This window comes from Archocentrus centrarchus, chromosome 1 (assembly GCF_007364275.1).
Source record: "Archocentrus centrarchus isolate MPI-CPG fArcCen1 chromosome 1, fArcCen1, whole genome shotgun sequence".
Taxonomy (NCBI): Eukaryota; Metazoa; Chordata; class Actinopteri; order Cichliformes; family Cichlidae; genus Archocentrus; species Archocentrus centrarchus.
The window spans coordinates 39,813,793-39,837,582 of record NC_044346.1 but is presented as its reverse complement, the minus strand read 5'-3'; the positions used below and the strand labels follow the sequence as shown (position 1 = coordinate 39,837,582).

General features: G+C 45.9%; 1 protein-coding gene across 2 annotated transcripts in view; it reads right to left on the bottom strand.

Moving 5' to 3' along the window:
- Nucleotides 1-2,910: 2,910 nt before the first annotated feature.
- Nucleotides 2,911-23,790, bottom strand: part of neurl1aa (neuralized E3 ubiquitin protein ligase 1Aa) — a 45,867-nt gene continuing 24,987 nt past the window's right edge. The window contains exons 4-6 of one of the 2 annotated variants that reach the window (XM_030733309.1): nucleotides 20,769-21,497; nucleotides 6,756-6,905; nucleotides 2,911-6,040 (exon numbers count right to left, since the gene is read on the bottom strand). In XM_030733309.1, the coding sequence (XP_030589169.1) occupies nucleotides 5,799-6,040; nucleotides 6,756-6,905; nucleotides 20,769-21,497 (1,121 nt within the window). In that variant the 3' untranslated portion in view covers nucleotides 2,911-5,798. The remainder of the gene's footprint in view (nucleotides 6,041-6,755; nucleotides 6,906-20,768; nucleotides 21,498-23,790) is intronic. The other variant, XM_030733316.1, reaches the window with a different exon arrangement.

The following is a 23,790-nucleotide window of genomic DNA, read 5'->3' as shown; positions in this document are numbered from 1 at the left end:
ATAGTGTGTTTGAATATATGGGGACCTCTGCGACCCCCACACTCCTATCATTTGTTCCAGCTGGGAATTTGGTCTCTAATGAGGAAAATCTTGGAGCGTTTGTGATTTAGAGATGTGCATAATTTAGGAAAATAATCTAGGTGGTTGGTTTTAAATTCCACACCTGGAAAGTTTCCTGTATTATGACTCAGCGTGCTTTAATCGTACCGGTTTTTGTTGCTTCGTGCACAGATTTCATAAACAAAAACAAAAGATTGACCCCTGTCCCCCGGCTTCGTGTGAATTTCCATTATTCTGCAAAGAGCTGCGTTTCTGGGCAGCACAGATTGTATATTTGACCAAATTGCAAACAGCACCAAACAAAGCTGCGTGTCCTGATTGTCTCCAAACTCACCAAAAGCAGAGAAACATCGAAATGATCAAACACATCAACGAGGATGTTTGCCAGCGATGTGATGCTCGCTCGGTTTATAAGAGAGCCGTTCTTGCTCAGATTTTAGCCTCAGTCACGTGATTATTCTGTTTATCACCACGTGGCTACAAGTAGCTGATATAAAAGTATTGATAACTGCAGCTTTAATCGCCCATCTTCGTCAGCCTTTTCTGTAGCTTTAAACTTCCTCAGCAGACCTACCTCGGTGATGCTGAGGTGATGATACAGCTGAAAGCTGGGGTTAGCTCACCTTGAGTTACACTTAAAGGTTTTAATGATAAACATGTAATTTGGTCCTAATTATTCACTAAATTAATTGAACAGTCTTCGTCTTTATAAGTTGCCACAGTTTTTCTTCTACAGGAACTCTCTGCATTACATGAAAATGTCCACTAGATGGCTCTGTTGATCCACCTCAGACCCGCTGTACATTCAGACATTTTCATATGAATAAAGCTGCACATTCAAACTTAGTATGTATGCTGAGATTGAGCCTTGAAATGAAATTCTATTGTGATCGGGCCTCTTTAGCCATTTTCTACATTATACTTAATAACACTGGATGTTAACATTGACAGATGATGATCTCAGGCAGAGTTATGAATGCTCAGCTGAACAATGATCAGTATTAAATGTACTCGTCTGGTTTATTCTTTTCATGATATTATTACTCATCTTATTCATGTCCCTGAGTCACTTCTCTCATATGGAGATGTCCGTGAGTCAGACAGACAGATGCTATCAGGCAGCTCTGAGCGATACATCTGGATGAGATGCTTCATGAAATCATGCTGCGGTTCTTTTAGTGGAAGCACACCAACAACTAGAGCTCTAAAGTAGATCTCCTGAAGCCCCCGCCTGTCACCGCGAAGCTCTCCAGCAGCTGGGCCTGAGGCAGAGGCCGAGGAACAGGAATCCGCCGGGGCCGGTGACTGGCTTATCCCCTCAGAGGGTCGGTGGGGGGCACGCCGCAAGGCAGGATATGTCAGAGGTCAAGTGTTCACAAACACTATTAAAACTAACTTTTCCTGTCGTAATACTCCTGAGAACTACTGGGAGAGGGCTGCTGAGTTGGTGCTGCAGGAAAGCCAAACTCTTATTCTTTCTCTAGTTGGAAGTGTTTTTCCACCAAGAGACGGGAAATGCACAGATTCTGAGCAAGCTGTTAATCTGTAGCCTCAGCATGAACAGAGGTTTTAGCTCCAGATGTCTGCAGAAACACTGACTTGCTTCACTTTTCATCACCGCTTACAGAAAAGTGCGTCACTGCTCATTGTCGTGGTCACATTTACTGTTCTGCTTCAATCGTTTTACCTGCTTCCAGATGAAATCATCACTTTAAGACTGTCAGTGTAGCAGCGAGCAAACAGAACCCAGCAGCTAAAGAGCAAGAAAGGGATTTCCCCAAGGACACAAAACAGAGGATACAGGACGTGTATGGGTGCAAAGTTTTCAGGCCAACCTTACCATAGAAATAAGGTATGGGTTGATTATTATTGATTATTATCCCTCCTACATGTTCCACCAGCCCAGCCCCAAACTGTCAGCTCACTGTTACACACTGTGCTGAGGTGGCCCATTAACATCAGCACTAAAACGGTGTGCCGGGAGCTTCACGGCCTGTGGTGCGAGTGTGAGCATATGATCCACTCGCAGCCCCATTTGATGCAGGTCACAGGTAGGTAAGTCTCCTTACAGCACTTTTCATTTTAAAACCAGTTTAAATGCTCAATATACAAAAATCCATCAGATTCATTGTTTTTCTAATGCTAGCATGTTAGCCACAGGTGCACAAATGAATACAGTGTTAGCAAATGTGACCCATTATTACAGCTGTTCCAAAAAGGCACTTTTTAAAAGCGGGGTGGCTGTGGCTCAGGAGCAGGTCACCTACTAATCGGAAGGTTGGCGGTTCGATTCCGGGCTGCATGCCAAAGTATCCTTGGGCAAGATACTCAACCCCAAGATGCTCTCCGATGGTGTGAATGTTAGACAGTAAGCACTTAGCTACAGATGGAAGTGCTTTGTATGAATGAGAAGGTGTTGTACGAGTGCTCAGAGTATAAGATAAGAACTAGTCTGTTTATAATGTATTTCTGTAAAAGCTTTTCAGTTATTGTATCGATAATCTGGGATTAACTGTTCCCAGTATTCTAATACTGACAGAAGCATTCACAGTCGCTAATGCTGCTAGCTGCTAATGCTGCTAGCTGGCTATGCAAACCGGAAACTGTTGATCCTCAGATGCTAATTGTGCTTTGAAAGCTTAATTACGCATTACGTCACTGTTTGCCAGCATATTATTGTAACTTTATTACACTGACAGTTCTAACTTTAGTCTGACGGGCTGCTGCAGACAGCTTAAATGAATCCAGCTTCAGGGTGTTTTCATTTAAGAAAAATCATGTTACGTAGTTTCTGTGAAAACTGTGACACAAATGAAGATGAGATCAATTTCTGCTCAAACATCTGGAAGGTTTATTAACCACAATCATCCGACTCGTACAGGACAGAGCTCACAGACCAACACACTCCAGATGAAAAGAAAGGAAAGCGCAGGTTTGTTCAGCTGTGTGTCACAATAACAGCCACAGGAGCGTTTTTCCAGTCTGCACCGACACGAACAGCGTTCCGCTCCGACGCTCGTCTGCTGTTGGTCCCGATGCTCACGCTGGGTGAACAGAAAACTCATGCATGATAAAAAGATTTACAGAAAGAAAAGCGAGGAGCTGCATCAGTGCAGCGGCGATGCAGGAGGAAGCAAACACACAGGAGAGTCCACATGAGCGCGGGGCGAATAAATAATACATCAGGCGGGATTTCATTAAAAGGTGCATAAAATTATTTAGACATGAAAACCTTTTGTGGTTTTTAATCAGTTAATGTGGTCCAAAATTAAAAAAAATCCATGAATTGATTGGGGGGGGGGGGGGGGGGGTACATTAATACATTATAGTTATTAAAAAATAGATGAGCAATCATTTCTGGATTTGGTCAAAGTCTCTGCACACAAAAAGAAACCATCACGCCGCAGCTGAATCTCTGAGAGCAACGCTGGCTTAAACAGACAAGATTACAATCAGTAGCTTCATAAAGTGACATTTCTCATGAGCACAGCGACGGCTTTGAGACCGTTTAAAGAGCTAAAAATACAGAAACGGGCTGCAGGAGCTCCAAACGGGCGCACAGGAAGAAAAATCACACACAAGAACACCCGACATTCAGGGATAGTAATAAAACCAGGAGGTGATATCTGGCACCCATTAGGTTCTGATTGTGTACTGCAATATCTTTGCTGTAAGGTGCAGGAAACTCTACGCGCTCGCTATCGGACACATTTAGATTCTCGTTGTTCTGAAGAGGAAAAAAAAAGCATGATTATCAATCCAAACAAACTTTAACAGAACAGAAAAAGTTTTCAGTTCAAGCACATCAATAAAAATCTCTCTAAATACATAAGTTAACATTCAAATGTGAATTAACACTTCAAGCAGTAGCGTAATCAAACTAATGTGGGAGGAAGGATGTGAGAAATATCACCATAGCAGCGCAGGTCTGAGCCCATTCGCTGATTATCTACAAAATGAAGAGCGATGACTTTAAAGATGCAGCCTCTCAGCTTCCTGTGAGAACGAGCTATGGCTTAGAGCTGAAGGGACGTTTGTGAAGGCTGAAATCAGGGGACAGGAATCATACAAATCAGCAAAATCTGAGCTTTTTTTCACCCCCTGAACTGATTTCTGTAAAATGTCTCTGCTGCTGGTGAAAGTCCTGTCACAAATATACATTTGAATAATTACATATTGGTAATGCTGTGGATTTCTGTTAGAAAAATAGCTTTGAATTCGTGTGCTTTCAGTCTGCAGCATTATTTGGTAAATCGTGGTGAGGGGTCCATCCATGAACGAACCTTCTGTGAGATAAGGCAGGAAAACATGACAACACTCCTTTGACTTTACGTGTTGTTATGGGAGCTTTTTTTGAGGACTGGCCAATTTGTCACAAGCACTCACAGTGTGTCAGGTGTGGTTACACAGGTACAGTTTGGGAGGGTAGTTCTTAAAAAAGATCGGAGGCCCTGAGGAGTATCCAGATTACTTTGTTTTCCCCCCACTTCCTGTTTCCTTTCAAGAAGTCAGAGCTGCAGAGTCTGCTGGATGCAGCTTAGTAGCATAGACTGTATATAAAGATGGATGTAGCCTCCGGCTGTAAAGGGCCTTAAACCTGCATTTTCCCCCCAGTGGACAGCAGGGGGCGACTCCTGTGTAGAATCCTGATAAATTACTGGCCTCAGTCATTAGCGTATATCAGTACAGACAGGCACTCGTTTTGTTAATTAAGATGCTATTTGAGGTGATATGATAAAGCAGAGTATAAACTAGGGCGGGGCCTCTTTGTGAGTGACATCATCAGTGTACGAGCGTGCGGGGTCTTTCGTTCACTTTAAAAATTAAATGAGATGGTGATGTCGCACACGCTCAGGCTGAGGCTTCAAAATTAAACTATACATTAAGCTGGCTACAGCCCTCTTTTATATACAGTCTATGGCTTGGACATTGTTTTATGAGCGCCTGTATCCTCTCTGTCAGTATCAGCGCGTTTCTGAGAGGATGATGCAGATTTCAGCGCAACATACCACACTGCAGAGCAAGCTAGAACAACAACATAGCTACCACCAACATTGCAATAAAACTACCAGAAAGGTACATTAGATTATATGAGTACAAGAGGTGTTACAATCCTACTTAAAATACTCAGCAGCACCTCGCGTCGCTAGAACATCACTGACTGATAATCACCACAACGATAACAGAGGTCCATCACTTCAGCACTGCGATGCCAGACTGAGCTTCCAGGTCTCAGTAACACACAGACACAAGTTGTGACATACTGAGATGATTACCTGCAGTGGGTGTGCTTCTTTTTGACTATTTAAGTCATAAATCCTGTTGATGGCATATTTCAGAGCTTCAGTCATCCTCTAAAAGATCTACTGAGACATTCAAACCCAAAGGGACTCATTTGCTTTGGTGCAAATGGGCGGTAGTCCCTAAATCTTACGGCATGGTTCAACAAATCAAAGAATTTTGGAACTAGTTCAGTTCTTCGCTCTTCTTTCAAAGTCTTCCTCGATCCCCGGAGAAAGCAAACACTGCTGGCGAGAAGAGAGTTTTTGGTCGAACTTCACGCCAGAGGCCGTGACTCTAAAGAGAGAGAGCGCTTCCCCATGAAGAGGTATTAGCTTTGCAAAAGGTCACGAGAGAACCAGCCAACAATATTTGTATGAAAATACCAAATCAAAGTACCAGAGTTCATGTTCCCTGAACCTCAGCGTTTGTGTGTAACCCTGGGTTGTGCTGCTTCCTTACGTGCTGCGGTAGGTCTTGATAATGTCTTTGATCTGCCTCCTGCAGATCGGGCAGCAGGCGTTGGACATCTTCTTGAGCTTGAGGCCGCAGGTGTAGCACAAACACATGTGACCGCAGGCGTAGATGACCGTGTCCACTGTGTTCTCGTAGCAGATGGAGCACTCGTCGGACCAAGGCCCACGGCCTGATGGGAACGTAGGTGACTTGGGGAGGCTGACTGGAGAATTCGGGGTGGTTCCTGGTGCAAAGACAGAGACAGTGCTGAACAGGTGGAGGTGCAGCTTTATGAGCGCATGCAGTGAAATGGTGAAGAATCTGTCAGCTTGTTTTTGAGAAGCTGAAGAGAAGAACCAATCTAATGAGGAAAGCGGTTGATGATGTGTAGCTAGCTAGCAGCTGCTAATGCTTTTTACATAGAAGAGCGTGCAGGAAGCACCTCTGGCTAAGCTGAGGGACGCAGGGCAGAAGCCTTCAAAGCTGCAGCTTATGTTGGGCTCAGTCTGTGCTCTGGGCTGAGTTTGTCACTCCACTGTTTAGTCCAGTGAATAATTTGTGCCGCCTGGCTTTCGGCTCCTCTACCATCACCCTGATCCAAAGAGTCGGCTTTCCTTGCTGAAGTGCCGAGGAGCCGGTGAAGCACGAACTGCCGGCACTCTAAGATTCATGAATCACAGAAGCTAAATTACTTGGTCTAAAATATCATAGTGTGCCAGTACTCGATTCCTGAAAGTGCTGCGCAGAGGCGCGCGGTCCCATTTACAGCAACTATCCTACGTGACATGACAACACGTTTTCCTGCTGCAGCAGCGGTGGGACCACGAAGTGCTGGCCATTGTTCTAAACTACTGCAGGATGACATCTGCTCACTATCCCATAATGGCTTCCCTGAGGCCCCTGCAGAGTGATTGATTGCCTACTTCTACAGTAGCAGTTTCCTATCTGGGTGTACTCACCCCCTGCTGAGCTGCAGTAAGCGGCTGAGCACAGGCCTCCGTTCAGGACTGGATCAGAGATGCCACTTCCCAGGGCGCTGGGGGTGTGCGGAGAGGAGGAGGGCGAGCTGGGATTCGACGTGGCCCGCGGATCCCCGAGATGTGTGGAGCCTAGTCGGAGAAAATACAGCCGAGCTGTTAGATAAATGAAGACACGCGACAGCGCTGTCTTCCCTGATCAGAGGACAGACCGATACAGGAGTGATGTAGAGAGCACAGAGGTGAGAAAGTCACAAAGAACACTGCAGATCAAATAATTCAGCATAAAAAGCAGATTTTTAAATGTTCAAGCTTCACAGCAGAGATAAAAGAACCACAGACGCAAATAATCTTCTCATGCACGACTGCTCTTTATTTCTACCTTCTTGTGTTTGGCTTTGTTTCATCTCGGGTCGACACAAGTACAGACAATCAGAGCAGGATTCAATTATTTTCCCCTGAACAGGCAGCAGGCGTGAAAGCACAGCGAGAGAAGTCCAATTTGCATTTCAGAAGTACGCACATATTCATCATCGAAGAGACTAGAGAAGAAGAGCCTTCCACCGTTTCCTGTTTGGGAAGGCGGACTCTGGAATTGGAGGAGGTATCTCCCTGTGTTTCCATGCTGGCTGAAGGAAAAGTACAAATGTGGGGAACATTGGAATGATGGTGACTCACACAGGTGGACAGGTGAGGCTGTCAGAGGTGTGCTTAAAGCTGCACTAATAAATGGATGTCATGCCTGTTAGCAACGATCCACAGGAAACGACTCCCGCTCTGGCACTCCGAGTACTTTTAAATCGTTTTGGATGTAAACAAATGCGGCGCTCGTGATGCCACGAAGGAAGGCGGGTACTGTTAGCAGCCAGCTCGCCGCCGAGCTGGTGATGGAGACCAAAACCAGAGACTCCTCCCTCTTTGCTGACATATTAGCCACAGCGGCCGGATGGAGACCTGTGAAAACGTCTTTTCAGATTCTCTAAACTAGCAGAATAAACCATATGAAAAAAACCTGTTTGAATAAAAAGAATCATGAACGTGTTCTTTTACTAAATAACTATGACGTCCACAGCACGAGGTTAGTCATTAACCTGCTAACTGGCAGCACCAAAATCACCTGAAAAAACTACATAACGCCCTCTGCTTATTATTGGCTCTGGAAAACCCATTTCGTAGCCTCTTATCTGGCCACGTCCCGTCGGCGCGACGTATGAAGTGCGTTTTATATGATGCCTATTCGTCCAATCATGTAAAGAAATGAGTTTCACAGAGCCAATAATAACCAGAGGGCGTCACACAGCTTTGTCAGGTGATTTGGTGTGGCCAGTTGCATGATTGGCCAAATGAGGTGTCAATCAAAACGGGAGGGTCTAGCCTGCCATATAAAATGAACTACAAATGTCCTGCTGACAGGACGTGGCCAGTTAAGAGGGTAATATCGCTTTGGATTATTTGCCCTGACAAAGTCCCGATCCTAAGCTTCAGATTCGTTTCTGAAGCGTTCAAATATTTGGTGTCCAGGAGACCGAGAGCCCACTGAGAGGGTTTAAGAACTCATGCAGTAAATGGTGCCAATGCAACGCTGGAGAGACCAGAGAAGGAGAGCGTCCCATTCATGCAGGAAGCACAGGCATCTGCTACTGAAGAGGATTCATATGGGCTCCTGTGTCATTTAAAATAACTAATAGTGCTCCGTCACAAGTACTGCAATGACACGAAAGTACTCAAATTAAGATGCAAATGAGCTTTCTTGCAGAGCAAACACGTAATCACCCACAAAGAAGTCCCATCAAATGCTTTGCTGCTTCTCAGCATTAAACCTTTAATTAGCTCCTCTGAAGCTGTCAGAATATAGCATACTAACAGCTGCATCAACATCACATCTCTAACCCTACATCTCAGCACGTCGCCTCACTGTGGCGAATCTGACCGAGGAACAGTTCATGGTGTTCTCCTGGACAGCTGACAGGAACAATAATGAAACCAGAGTGATGCATTACAGCACAGTCACCGCCAGCGCTGACCTCACGGTGACAGTCCGCCACCAACACGAGTCCCAGCAGCCCACCAGGAGGCATCCCTCTGCTGCGTCTGCATCGGCGGTCCGACCGATGCCCCGACGGGGCCGTCAGTCACAGACCGACTTCGCTTTAGAGCCAAAAACTGCTTCAGAGTTTCTGCCATAAAATTAAAACAATCAACCAGACTGGGAAAAACTCATTTTTTATGTACAATCATTTTAGTGTTTGTATTGTAAATAAACTTGACCTTCAGACTGGGAGTGGGGGGGTGGGGGGGTTCACAGCAAAACTCCAATCATTCTATGGGGAAGTGCATTCTGGGTAAACTTGTGTGATATGTAGCTGGTCCAAACGAGCTTTAGCATATGAACACACCTGTGTAACCATGATTCCTGTGTGTCAGGTGGAAGGCACCGATTCATGGAACGACCGCGAGGATCCGTCTGAGGCGGCTTTGGCAGGAATCTCTTCTGTTTGCATACCCGGCGTTGCTCCTGTGCACTTTGGAATTTGCCTGAGTATCTTTAGTGCTGTATGTTCAGTGTGTAGCAGGTGGTAACAGACCATATCAGCCTGAGTGAACACGGTTTTTGAAGGGGAGGCCTCGGGAAGGAGTTACACTCCTTATCTTGATGTGATCAAGCCACTGAGACATATTTCATCCATGTATGGGAACCAGTGGCGGTTTCTGATATGGGCGACATGGGCAGCCGCCCAGGGCGGCATTTCATCTAGGGCGGCATGACCGCCCCCCTCCCCCCAACGCATTGCGATCGCCGCAGCAACGCCTACCGCACTGCTCCACTTGTGGGATAATGGGCGCCCTCTGCTTGCTGTGTATTGCATGTAGCTTTCTGCCATGGTCAGACAGGTTGTAACAGAAGAAAAAGGGCAGGCGGGGGATTCTCTGTCTGTCTCGCTGTCACTGCTTCACTAGATCGTCACACACACACAGCGCTGCCCCGCCCCCTTCTCCTCTCAGCCTGGGGTGCGAGTCGAGTGAAGCAGTGATGGCGTGAGAGTGAGACTGTCAGCCGGGTTCATTCATTCATGCCTGTACAGTTTGGGCCTGGTTACAGCCAACAGTAACCGCTGAATTATAAATAAAGGCGACTTTTGCTGGCAGTCTCTCGCCAAACCTTTCATCCTCACGGACACTGCCATATCAAGATTAACGCGAAGTGTATGTCCTAATATTGAAAAGTTTTGCGAGATCTCGCAAAAGTAACTTGGGATCTCGCAAAACTTTTGCGAGATATGCAAAACTGACTCTTTTTTTTTTTTTTTCCTCCCATGTTCCACAGAATGAATCTGTGCGTCTAATAAAATTAGATGCACACAACTGATAGAACACAAAGCCAATTTCATTTATAATACTGTAAATATGGTCATTAAATCACAGTATTTGTGTGAACCCGAATCCTGATAAAAAAAATAACACAAATACGAATCTAGACAGTTTGGACAAATGTTGGTGGATGGCGCAGTGTTGCCAGATTGGGCAGCTTGTGAACACATTGGGGTGGAATATTATATAGATATTTCTATATAATTATAAAATTATATAGATATATAATTTTACAATAAAAACTTCCTAAAAACCTACCAAATATGGTGAAAAGCAGCCAAAATTTTAACAAGTTACCCAAAGCTTGTATATTTAAATATATATCACACCTGGTGCTATTAACATGAGTTTCAGTGGAGGTTTTGTTGTGTTGGGCTGGCAACTGTCAGTCAGATCTGACAACCCTGGGGATGGGCGGTGGTGGTGGCGAATTGTGGCAGATGGAAAGGAAAAGGTCAAAGCCATCAGGTGCACAGTTTAGGAAAAAGAGAAAAGAAGAAGAGGAGAAACAAGCAAAGATAAAGGTAAGCAGAAGCTGTGTAATATTTCAGTTTCTTCCATGTTTTTTCAAATAAAAATTTAAAAGAAGGCCCTGTGACAGGCTGGCGACCTGTTCAGGGTGTACCCTGCCTCTCGCCCTATGACAGCTGGGATAGGCTCCAGCCCCCCCGCGACCCTGACCAGGATAAGCGGAAGCGAATGGATGGATGGATGGAAATTTAAAAGAAATTCTGAGTGTGCCTGTGATGGTGGGGGGACCTTCTGTTAAAGCCTGTCTGTCAGACCATGGCAGAAAGCTACATACACCACACAGCAGTCGCTCATTACCCCCCCAAGTGTAGTAGTGCGGCGATCGCTATTGTGTGTGTGTGTGTGTGTGTGTGTGTGGGGGGGGGGGGGGGGGGGGCGCCGGCGGGGATGCTCGCCCAGGGCGCCAAACAGGCTAGGACCGCCACTGATGGGAACAACACAACATGCGAAAACTTAATGTTGTGCAGTTCCTTTAAGAACAGGCTGAGTTCTCTGAGACCAGCGTGCCAAAAACTGCAGTTCCTCAAATGACCACTTGAGGCTTCAAATCCAAGTCTATCCCCACAGATTTGAGTTTACAGCAGAAACGGTTGTACAGGTGATTATTTTTTGTGTGAATAACCTTTTACTAATTTATTACAAATGTATTGAATGTTTCTAAAACAAGAAGCTGGTTAGCGTTCGACCTGCGGGCACTCGTCACTCTTGGTTTTTGCATAGGCTAAAAATCCGTCTGTGCAGGCTGTGTGCATGCAAATACCCATGCAAACAGACACGGCCGTGGGACCATAAAACAAACTGGAGTAAGAGCATTATGGCCTGCTGACAGAACCAAACCTCCCGACTGTGTTTGTGACCTTTTGAAGCATTTTGAATTGAATTATCTCATGAGTAATAAAGCTTGCTGCTCTTAATTGTAGTGAAATTCTACCATTATTTCATTCACATTAGCACCAGTTAGCAGGTATCTGTGTGTGCTGCTTGCTAACCAAGCCGGCTAGCATGAGTTTCTCTCACCACTCAATTAAATATCATCACTTCTTATTCTAACAAAAACACAATCTGATGGCCAAACTGGAGGATTCAGAGGTCCATCTTTGTTATACAGTCAGCAGGATAAATCACTGATTTATTGTAAGTTTATCTTTGTGAATGCATTTCAGGCCATCCTGCTATCCTCAGCAGGGCTGCATTATTTAGGCTTCATCAGAGTTCGGTCTGTAATGTTTCTACCTGTGGTGCTTCTATTGTTCCAACGTGCCACACCTGGAGGGGCGAGTTATGATACGACTTTAAGAAAAGTCCAAAAACAAAGGTTTGGACAGCCAGGTGTGGTCTGACCTTCACGTGAAACCTCCTGTGGTTTAAAAGGAGCTGCTGTGTCGTAATGTACAGTGAGTGATGTCTGCAGACCTCAGAATCAAACCAGCAGCACCCCTGAGAGGTGCTCCTGTGCTACCTTTCACCGGATTATCGGAGCCCGATCACCCCGCGGCCCTGCAGCACGAGCGGCTCCTCTGCGGCCTGAATCCTGCCCCTCCCTCCCTCCCTGATAATCCCTCTCCCACCCAGGGCAGCTGAGGCTGTCGTGCCCAGCCCTGATCCCGCATGCTCACCACTAGATTAAAGCAACCAGCACGAACAGCTGTGAGAGGCGAGCCGCCTCTCTCCGACCACGTCTCTGCTGCTGTCTACTTCCTTCCATGCGATCATTCACCTGCACGTCTGCCTGTCTTTAGTACGTACCAGTTCGTCTATACAGACCGATCCCATTGCTTTCAAGAATGGGAGGTATGCACGGTATGTGAGGGGAGGGCTGAAGCCTGCAGAGTAGGACGAATGTTCAGGGCTCCAGTGTCACGATCACGTTCCCTTACTTTTATTTGAAGGGAGGGAATTATTATTATTGTAGGGTCTTTACCCACAATACAAAGCGCCTTGAGGCGACTGTTTGTTGTGATTTGGCGCTATATAAATAAAATTGAATTGAATTGAATTGAATTGAATATGCAGGCCTGTTTATGGACAGAAACCAATCAAGAGGAGCAGTTGCCATGAACATTTCCAAATGGGTGGCTCTTCATTTAAGTGCAGAGAAGCTCTTGTTCTGAGGTGCTGTCAGGACAAATGCTCACTTAGGCTGGGATGTTTTTCAGTGCGTGTGTTTGGATGAGAGGAGAGCAGCTCAGCAGATAGTTTAAGGTCATGGCTTACCCTGCTGCATGAAATGTTAATAGTCTCTTTTTATCTGCGGTGGAGATAATATCTTAAGAGACAAAGCAGCTCTTTTGGAGGGAGGACACAGTCATACATCCCTGAGCTGTTTATCTGTGTATCGCGCATAGAGTGGAGAGCGTGAGCACCCATACATATGTATAAATGCAAGTATCTGTGTCTGTGCACAGGGTCAAAAATAAATGTGAGAAAACACTCCCGGCATTATTAAAAATGGTCACTGGGAGCCACTTGGTTTGGAGTTTGAGGGACGTTTAGCATTTTTTGCTCCTGCAGGCGAAGCTGCACGAAAAATAATAAAAACAAAGAAGAACAAAAGTGAGAAGAATGATGTGCTGCTGTTTCCTAGGACTGTGAAATAAATCAGAGCTCATTAAAAGTCTGTCTGCTTCACTTTTATTGTTCAATCACTGAAATCTGTGTAAACACAATCTGCAGACGGTCAGAGTGTGAATGTGTTCATCTGCTGCTTCAAGTCTGCAAGTGCAGAGCATGCTCAGTAAATCTGCTTTACAGGGAGTGACTGAACTCCAACAGGCTCCCTAACCTTTGACCTGCAGCCCGGCAGATGATACTGAAGGATGTAAACACTCTGCATGGTTTTCCTATTAGAAAATAATGTGAAGGTCATTTTCAGTCATAAAGACATGTCAGTCAAAGACAGCAGCAAATATAATATTTATCTGTCATATAAACCATGCCAGATGCACGTCGTGCCTCCTGTTTTTACTTTAGGGTTAAAAAAGTGGGAAAAATAAGAGACCAAAATCATGAAGGTGATCGGGGGGGCAGCCTGGATGGCAGGAGGAGAAGGGAGCGTGGCGAGGATGTGGGCGGTGAGACGCGTCACTCGAGCATGAGTGCGCTGACATTTTAATGGAATCTATAATACATGCGGAGTGGGTCAGTGCACGGGTGTCCTGTTTCCACGCCATGAGGCACAAGGTCCCCTCAGCATCTCTCTGAGTTCAGCTGTCGGCCGCTCCAGTTTTCAGCTCTTTTCCCCGGAAACTCACTAAAACGTGATTGGACGGTACAGAAAAACGCCGGGTTCACTCTGAGCGCGTGCATCAGATCAGCCTGCAGGTGGCGCCTGCTGCTGAGTGTCTGCACCGACCAAACCAGCAACAGAGCGCAGTCAGGCCATCGGTCAGTAAACTGCTTTGATACACATTTTTCTCTCCCTGCTAATTCACATTAAATCAGAGAACCCAGCTTTGCTTAGAACGTTCTCGGGGGTCAATAATGTTAAAGAATGCTAGCATGGGTAAATATATTGTAGAGCTAAATTTAAGATACCCGTTTTCCCTCAAATGTGTGACTTCTCTGTGACTGCACAGCTGCTGTCATTAAACAGAAACACTAAAACCATGAAACAATCATGTGGTCAGATGGATCGTTCATCCTGAGCCAAAACAAGGAATCTGCAACAATCCGCAAACACCAAAAACAACAATCATGTCTCAGAGTTTACACACAGTCCAGGCTGAGTGTGCGGTCGGTGCTCAGGTGAGTCTGGCAGTGGATTTATTATGTTTTTACCTGCAGATCCCAACATTGTGTCTCAGGGTTTCAACAGCACCTCAAATCAAACAGAGCAAATAAAAGTGCTGCTCACGACATTCTGACTGCAAGTCGTGCCAGAGTTTGCATTTTGTTAACTTTCAGCTTGTTGACCTCTGACCTCCAGAGTGTGCCACCATAGATGACATCAGTGCCTGAAAAAAGCTCCTGCTGCATAGCTGACACACGTATGCTCAGATCTGCTGGATGAAAATTATTTGGTGGTCCTTCTTTTTTCTTTCTAACCTGATGGAGACTAAATTGCATTTGGACACCCATGATGCACTGCATGTGGCCAAACTCTCAAAATAGCAAGTTTGAGTATGAAGGCACGTTATTAGAGACCATGAATGGGGCAAATTTATCAAGTGTGTCACTGATGGATGCACACTTGGACAAATATTCAATTTCAATTCAGTTTTATTTATATAGCACCAAATCACAGCAAACAGTCACCTCAAGGTGCTTTATACTGTAGGTAAAGACCCTACAATCATACAGAGAAAACCCAGCAGTCTAAACGACCCCCTGTGAGCAGCACTTGGTGACAGTGGGAAGGAAAAACTCCCTTTAACAGGAAGAAACCTCCATCAGAACCAGGCTCAGGGAGGGGGGGTCATCTGCTGAGAGGGGAGAGAGCCAGAGATTAATATCAATTAATGATTAAATGCAGAGTGGGGTATAAACAAAGTAAATAAGGTGAATGAAAAGAAACAGTGCATCATGGGAACCCCCCAGCAGCCTAGGCCTATAGCAGCATAACTAAGGGAGGGTTCAGGGTCACCTGATCCAGCCCTAACTATGAGCTTTATCATAAAGGAAAGTTTTAAGCCTAATCTTAAAAATAGAGAGGGTGTCTGTCTCCTGAATCCAAGCTGGGAGCTGGTTCCACAGAAGAGGGGCCTGAAAGCTGAAGGCTCTGCCTCCCATTCTACTCTTAAGTATCCTAGGAACCACAAGTAAGCCAGCAGTCTGAGAGCGAAGTGCTCTGTTGGGGTGATATGGGACTATGACTAGATTAACAAAAGTATTCGCTCGTCTGCCTTCACACACACATGAACCTGAGTAACCTGAGTAGGGTTTAATATGATGTGGGCCCACCGTTTGCAGCTATAACAGCTACAAAGGCAACATGAAGGTTGGAGGTTTGCAGTGATTGACTCTGCAGAAAGTTGGTGACCTCTGTGCACTATGACCCCACTCTGTGATTTTACATGACCTACCACTTCATGGCTGAGCTGCTGTCGTTCCCAATCGCCTCCACTTTGTTATAATCCCACTAACAGCTGACTGTGGAATATTTAGCAGTGACTGGACGTGTTGCACAGGTATCATCCTATCACGGTACCACGCTGGGATTCACTGAGCTCCTGAGAGCGACCCATTCTTTCACTGATGTCTGTAGAAGCAGTCTGCATGTCTTCCTGTTAAAGGGAGTTTTTCCTTCCCACTGTCACCAAGTGCTGCTCACAGGGGGTCGTTCTGACTGTTGGGGTTCTAAGGTCTTTGTCGTACTATATGAAGGTGACTGCTGTTGTGATTTGGAGCACTATATAAAGTAAATTGATTTGAGTTCAGATCAGTCCAACAAACAAACGGTGAGGAAGGACGTGCAGTGTGTTTCACTGAATGTACACATGTCCCAGGAATGTATGGACACCCTCTGACCGGGGCACACACACAGTGACACACACTGTTAAACACACCTTTCTGCAGATTTCAAACAGTAATAAGAGACTTTCAAAGTATTGCTTCCTCTGCCATTAATGCCAACAGAACTGATTGAGTATTGATCCCATCCCAGTGTCATTATCCTGCGTGAGCACTCTGGCTCACTAACACACTCTCGTGTTTGTTTGACTGCAGCTGTTCCCTTCAGAAAAGGTCCTTCACGCTTTGTTTGAAGCGATGACCGCTTCATCTCGCTGTCCTGAAGACGAGCGGCCCGCTGGGACACATCTCTCCCTCCGACTGGAAGGCGTGGTTTAAATTCAGCTTGAGCTGAACTGCTCTCCAGCCAACACAAAGCAATAAATCAGGCGGCTACAACTCTGAGATAAGAGGGGTTTCCTAAATCAAAGCAGCTGGAAGGTAAAGATGATTCCCACCTCAGTGGGAATTTCAAGATTGGCCTTGATAAGGAGACGTGCCTCGGACTGGTTTCATTGTTCTGAGCTTCCTGTTTTGATGAGCTGGCGAGGCTTTCCATTTTCAGTAAATGATTATTAGAAATACACAGAGAAGGCAGATGGTCTGTGGCGCGCATAATCGTAGGCAAAATGTAATTTAACAGTAAAGCAGGCGATCTCTTGCTGCAATAACAGGCGATACAAATGAGACATTTAGATCTGTTTGGGATGAAAAGCAGGAGCGTGACAGCCAATTCACAATCAGCTGGAAAAAAGGGGGCGATTAAAGTCCACAAAGGCTTTCTACATCAGAGCTTTATCGAAGCTCGCTCTGATTTGTATCGACGTAACTGTCACAGTTACTTTGTTGATGGTAAGTGGGTCAAGCTAACAGAGGGCAACATTAGCGAACATACAGAACTGAACATTGAAAGAGGCTTTTGATGAGACAGTCTTAGACTCAGAGAGTTAAAGTGCAGGTTATTCCCCTTCTTCTAACCTCTGCTTCCTCTTCCTGCTGTCAGGGAAGAAAGCAGCACGTATTTATAGATGCTGCTTCCTCCACAGAAGCACTCGTGACACGTCTGAAAGGCCGTAGCTGTTTGGGCTGTTGTGCCTCTGAACCACTGCATTAATAGAAGAAGCGTTTACGTGTCGGGCTGTAAAAGCTGACAGAAGTGTTGCTTTTTCCTGTCGGCAGGAACTTTACATGATAACCGAACCTGCTGTTAAGACTAATGTTTCTAAGAACGTCTTGGTGGCACAGATTTGTGAGGGTCTGTCACTGAAATTGGATGCTGCAGACTTTCTGTGGCAGATGTGAGAGCAAATATCATTCAGAATGACATTCATAAAGGCAGCCTGTCCGCCACCTTTCCTGCAGCTTCTTCCCCGACGTGTCTGACAGGGTGAAATGTGGCAAACAAAGAAGTGCCGGGCCAGAAGTGGCGCACACCTTTCCCACTTTCCTGTCATTATCACCATTTAGAAAAGAGTAAACAAACCTCAGTTGTCCCGGCGCACAAAGCGTCCACCCCGCTGAGACGTCATGTCGTCTCCGCCGCATGCAGGTCACACAAAGCCTCTCAGAGCCCCTTTTCCACCTCTGCTCGCTCACTTCCTGTTTTTCAGAGTGTCCACTTCTCTCACTAATCCTGTTTAGATGCTTCCTGCTTTATGGGACATCTGCTGTAAATATTGTGACAAACGAGAGTAACACAGTGCTTTCCCCAGCTCTCGACCCTTCGGTGAATAAATGGTCATGACCGTGACTGTGATTTCCAGAGGCTGAGGAGCAGTTTTCCTCACTGCCAGAGCATTCAACACTTAACACAAATAGATTTCAACCCCAGGGAGGAAGTGGTGAGCAGGCAAATGAAGATCAATACACTGATCTGTGAGTTCCTGACCTCCGGACACATCACTGAGCTAAAGGGATGGCTATTTCCACCACCAATTACTCTTTCAAGCAGGATTACTCGCAAGATAAAGCGTGCAGTCAAAGACAAAAGGTGCTTATTACGCCGCACACAGGAGGCAGATCAAATATGAATGAGGTCGAGCACCAGTGACACGTGCTGTAAAGCATTAAGTGCTTGTTACGCCCATCATATCCATGTGAATTTGCTTTTAATTGCACTGCGTGAATAATTGCACTATAAATGGGTTACAACACACTCTAATATACTCATACACTGAAAGATAAATTTGCCTCACACGGCCCCACATATGGGCTGTGTTTGCTCAAAATTGTATTAAATGATCTACATAAAAAAAGGGAAACATCCAAAGGTATCAATTAAACTCCATCCATCCATCCATCCATCCATCCTTTTCCACTCATCCAGTTCAGGGTCACGGGGGTACCAGGTATCCTAACCCCACAACCTGCATGTCTTTGGACTGTGGGGGGAAACTGGAGAACCTGGAGAACCCACGCAGACACGGGGAGAACATGCAGACTCCACATGGAAAGACCCGATAGCGGATTCAAACCCAGGACCTTTTTGCCCTGCTAACCACTGCGCCACAGCACTGCCTTTGTATTAAATTCATCTATTTAAAAAAAAAACTGACTGATTGGCACCAGGGCCACCACTAGAGGGCACTGTGAGGTGCCTCACAGTGCCCTCTAGTGGTTGCCTGCTTTGGACTTCTGCCAGTGGAATAACTAAACAAATATAATTTATATATTATGAAGAACCAAATCTGAACATTTTAACTTTGCATGATGCATTAAATGCATTATTCTTTTGTTGTGTGTACTATATCTGTACTGCAGCTTGGATATACAGCAGTTTCATGTGACCTGCTCAGGTGCTACAGGTGTGAATGCTAAAATCCAGCAGGTTCTCATTGTCTCGTTATCGTTAAAGTGAAGAAGTCCTCAGACTGCACAGAATCTTAGACTTCCTGAACAGGTAAGTTTTGTATCTAAGCTCGTGATGCTGTGTTCACAGTAAATTAGCTGCTTTTGAAAGTGTCCTGCTCTGACTGCCAGTAAGAAAATGTAATCCAGAAAATCCACTTTGACTGTAGTTTACTTTGAAGTGTTATCAGACACCAAAGCCATCTGTGATGGAGACATATGCCTTGGAGACAGACATTTGTCCCACCCAAAAATTACACCACGGAGGAGAAAAATACTTGATTTTGAAATCTTTAACTTGGTGCTTTTATTTTGAAGGTGCAATATGGCATCACGTCACTGTGCTCCCCCGGCCCCCCCCTCTGAACAGCGGAGTGTTTGGGAGGCGGAGACAGAAGGAGTCAGATAAAACGGTCTGTGGGGAACGTTGCCGTGAATACGGTTGTTTCTAACGTTGTCAGTTTACTTTCATAAACAGAAACCAAATGTTTGGTTCAGTCATATTAATCCTGGGATGGTCACTCAGCCAGTATTTAGCTTGCTAGTATCAGTGCGGCCACCTGATAAAGTAAGCCTACAGCCTGGAATGACGTGGTCCTTTTAGTTGATAAAAGACTCAAACCATTTTGTTTGGAGGTTTGCCCACATCCTACGATTATAAAACATATACATATGTAAATTATACATGCAATAATATAGGTGTACAGCTTATAATAATATAGGTGCACAGCTTATAATAATATAGGTGCACAGCTTATAATAATATAGGTGCACAGCTTATAATAATATAGGTGCACAGCTTATAATAATATAGGTGCACAGCTTATAATAATATTTTGCTCTGTTTTGCTCTGTGATGCAGACACTGTCGTACTGATTTCATACGAATTCTGACATTTCTGCACTGCTGTTCATCATCATGTCCCAGACTGCACGTCCATACACACATACACATACACTGATGTGTCTGCAATAACTTATCCGCAGACATATCAATCCCCAACAGAGGGCAGACTGGGGGGGCAAGTTAAGAATCAAAAAGTAATTCAGGAAAAAGTTCAGTTACCAGTGTTTTAAGATCAGTCTCACAGACTGAAAGTGACTTTGTAACTGGATTTTTACAACTTTAATATCCTTTAACAACAAAAGGATGACAGCACTGTGCATTATACACGGCGGTCCCACAGTGGGAAAGCAGCAGCTGCGGCAGCGAGATGCTCGTACCAAACAGCAGCATCAAGGACACACCTGAGATGGGCTGCAAAGCAGCCTGAAGATGTGCTAAAGATTTTCTAACTGGGTGTGTAGAGGTGCATCAGCTGAGTCATCAGCTGGTGTGGCTTGCACCGAGCTCATCTGGGATTGTGGCTAAACACGACTTCTTGCCTGAAATAATGCTACGCTCGATTAAACTGGTACAAGGATCGACACGGAGTCTGCATGAAGAAGAGAGATCTGGGGAACACCATGCAGGAAACAGCCAAACCTGGGCCTCTGCTGCTGCCTTCTGGCATGAGGGTCACCTGTGCAACCAGGGAGCTTTACCAGCACCCCTTCAATCAATCCTTTAGTGAATTAAAAAGTGGTTACAAGCCCATAAGTTCAACATCACTCCCTTAAAGCCTTTTAGTCCTTTAGAAAAGACCAATAAAAGAGTTATTCTCTAAAATATAGCTTATAAAATTAAAGATTTACTGTGTAGGCAGAGATAAAGTACAGTGCAGAGACTGCTTTTAAACAGTCTTTGTTATTAGTGTTATTATTGTGTATCTAATCTAACGTCATGCTAGGGCAACCTACCCAGAATCCTCAGCTGCGTCACTGCTCCATGCAAGCCAAAGAACATCCAGAGTGGGCGCGAGTTGTCCACACACACCTGCATGCCCACATTGGTGCCATTGTGGCTGAGGATGACCTCCCCTTCCTGGTTGACCAAGAAGCCCAGAATGTCACTGCTCTGTAGAGGCGTGGGCACCCGGCACACCGCCCAAAACTCCTTCCTGTCCACCAGGGCCTCGGGGTTGTATGGTAAGTCGCTGGGGCGCAGCACTGCCGGGTCGCAGGAAGTCACACCGTAGGACAGCGAGCCCGAGCGCGCCGGGCTTGACTTGGTGACTTTGATGAACACGGTCTCACCAATGCGCAGAGGCCGGTTTGTGAAGACCAGCGTGCGCTCTTCACGTGCATGCTCGGATCGGGCCACCGTCTGTTCGTCCAGCGTCTTAATGTGGGCGCCGCGCAGCTGGTGGAAGTGGAGGTCGCTCTCCAGGGTGGACGGCAGCAGGGAGGACTGCTGGGAGTTGAGGGAGTTCTGTGGGATGGGGCAGCTGGAGGAGGAGGAGGTTGAGGCCAGGTGGAGGGTGTGGCGGTGGGAGCGGCCGTGGGCCGGGGCACCATCCTCCTGCTGCAGGTTGAGGTCGCACAGGCTGACGGACAGGCGGGAGTCGTCCGCTTCGCGCCGCAGAGAGGAAGAGCGCACCGTGGTGAAGGAGCGTGGACGGAGGCAGTCTGGAGGAACGACCTCGCTGTCTGGAAGAGGAGGAGAACACAGAAATCAGGCCTACTGAGCTCTGGTTAGCAACTTTGACGAAGCCTGAACCTCAGTTCTAAGAAGGGCCGAATCTGCAGCTGCTCTGACAACAAGATCACACAAAATAAATACCTAAAAAAGAACGATTTAATTTCAGTATCAGTCTCAACACTGAGGCAAATGTTAGAGTCAGGAAGTGTGCTTTAAGAGAAGTGAAAGAAAGTATCAGCTACTACAAACTTTCATTTTTAATACATGGTGGATGTCTGTGTGTGTTTGGGTGTGTGCTGGCTGCATTCCTTACACTCCATAGTACAGTATCAGTCTACAGACGGCTATTAATATCTATGTCTTTAATAGCAGTAGTAGTGGTCGCATACAAATACACACACCTCTGATAAACTCTCAGGTTGCTTCTCATCCTACGCGCTGACACAGCTGCTTAAAATAGCGCCCCTAATATGCCCCCTCCCCTCACCCCCGCACCTCTCCCTCCCTCGCCCTCCTGCCCTGGTGGTAGGGGTAAAATTAGCCACCATGCTGAGAGAGTGTTCTGCTCTTCAGCCTCTCAGTGAGGCTGGGCTGCCCGAGTTTGTGTGTATTTGTAGAGACGACCTCCTCTGTCAAACCAAGAGGCGCACACATTAAAAATAAAAAAAATAAAAATTAGGCTGGGGAGGCGGGGGGGGGTCGATGGATGGGAAACAGCCGCAGACTGTCTCCGGAGAGTCTCGAGTCCCGGTCAGCCCCGGCCCCGCTATCTGACCAGGACCTGAGAGGCCTGACTTCAGATAAACCTCTTAGCCTCAATTACCAGGGCTGTGGGACGGGCTGCTGACCGTTACTGCACTGCAAACAGAGGAGCCAAGCTTCTTATGATGCCCCCCCACAGCTGAAAGAGACCCAGGCCAAAAAGGAGGCAGATCCACGAGAGTGCCTTTGAACGGGCCGAACACAGGAACCATCCATCATCAGTTCTTTCTAAATATAGGTTTAACTGCACGCTGAGAAAATGTGACATTAGCTTCTAATCAAGGACATAATTAATTGATTGAGGCATAAAATCATGTTAAACAGTTAAAACCTTTCATATATAATGTGTGTAGTTTAACACTGTTAGAGTCGCAGTCTGAAGGACTGTGTGACACACGTGCAGCTGTCAAAGGTCGCTGTCACAGAACTGGGAATCCATTTTTTCTGAATGAAGCTGAACATGTTAGAAACCTGTCAGACGTCTGTACGTCCTACAGGAGGGTCAGAACCAAACCCCTCCCTCACTGTCAAAGCCAGTCTCAGTCTGATCGCCTCGTTTACAACAATAAAAATCAGCTCCACCTTTAGCACAGAGCCGAGAAATGTAGAATTCTTCTGTTTGGTTTCCTCTGATTCTTAGACAACAACAACAACAACAACAACAACAACAACAACAGGCAGGCACATTAAAACTAGCAGCAAATGAGCAGAGAATCACAGAGACTGTATAATGAAGATGTGAGGCACTGTGACATCACCAATTGGTTTGTCAACTTTTATGAAGCACTTTGGCTGCCACCATCTTATTCCATCCATCCATCCGTCCGTCCGTCTGTCCTCTTCTCCCGGGTTGGCGGGGGGGGGGCTCAGACCTCCCTCTCCCCAGTCACCTCCTCTATCTTCTCCAGGGGAACGCCGAGGCATTCCCAGGCCTCCTCTCATAGGACATGCCCGGATCACCTCACCCATGGATTCTAGTCAGATACCTGAAGGACCTCAACTGGCTCCTTTCTGCCTCCATCTTGTTTATTTTTTTGGATCCAGAACCAACTGAGACCATAAATCCTCCACCACCCAGAACCTCGCTCTGATTTACTCTGAGTGGGATTGTGTTACAAAATGAGCATATAAAATTAGAATAAAACATTTGTTAAAGTGTTCGATGAGGCCATAAATTAAATGGGAGGTACGGCCATTTTAATAGGCCTTTTTTGCCCACACCCCCAGAAATCCTGTCCTCTGCTGGCAGGTTTAAGGTATTGCACTGGTGCAGAACTAATGCCAGTGAAGTAAACCAGCTGATACACACAAACTGAACACCACAGCGACCCCAGGGGTGTGCCACAGTGAGCCCTGGGGGTGATGTGGTAAGAAAAGCCAAAATGATAACGGTAACATCCGTCTACATAATCTGGGAGATGTCTTAGCATCCATGCCAGTGAAGATTAGTGCGGATATCGTTCAGAGAAATGGGGGGAGAGGAAACAGCAGTGTGAATAACTTTGGGAATAGTTTCCATTCTGAACTGTTGTTGGGAAA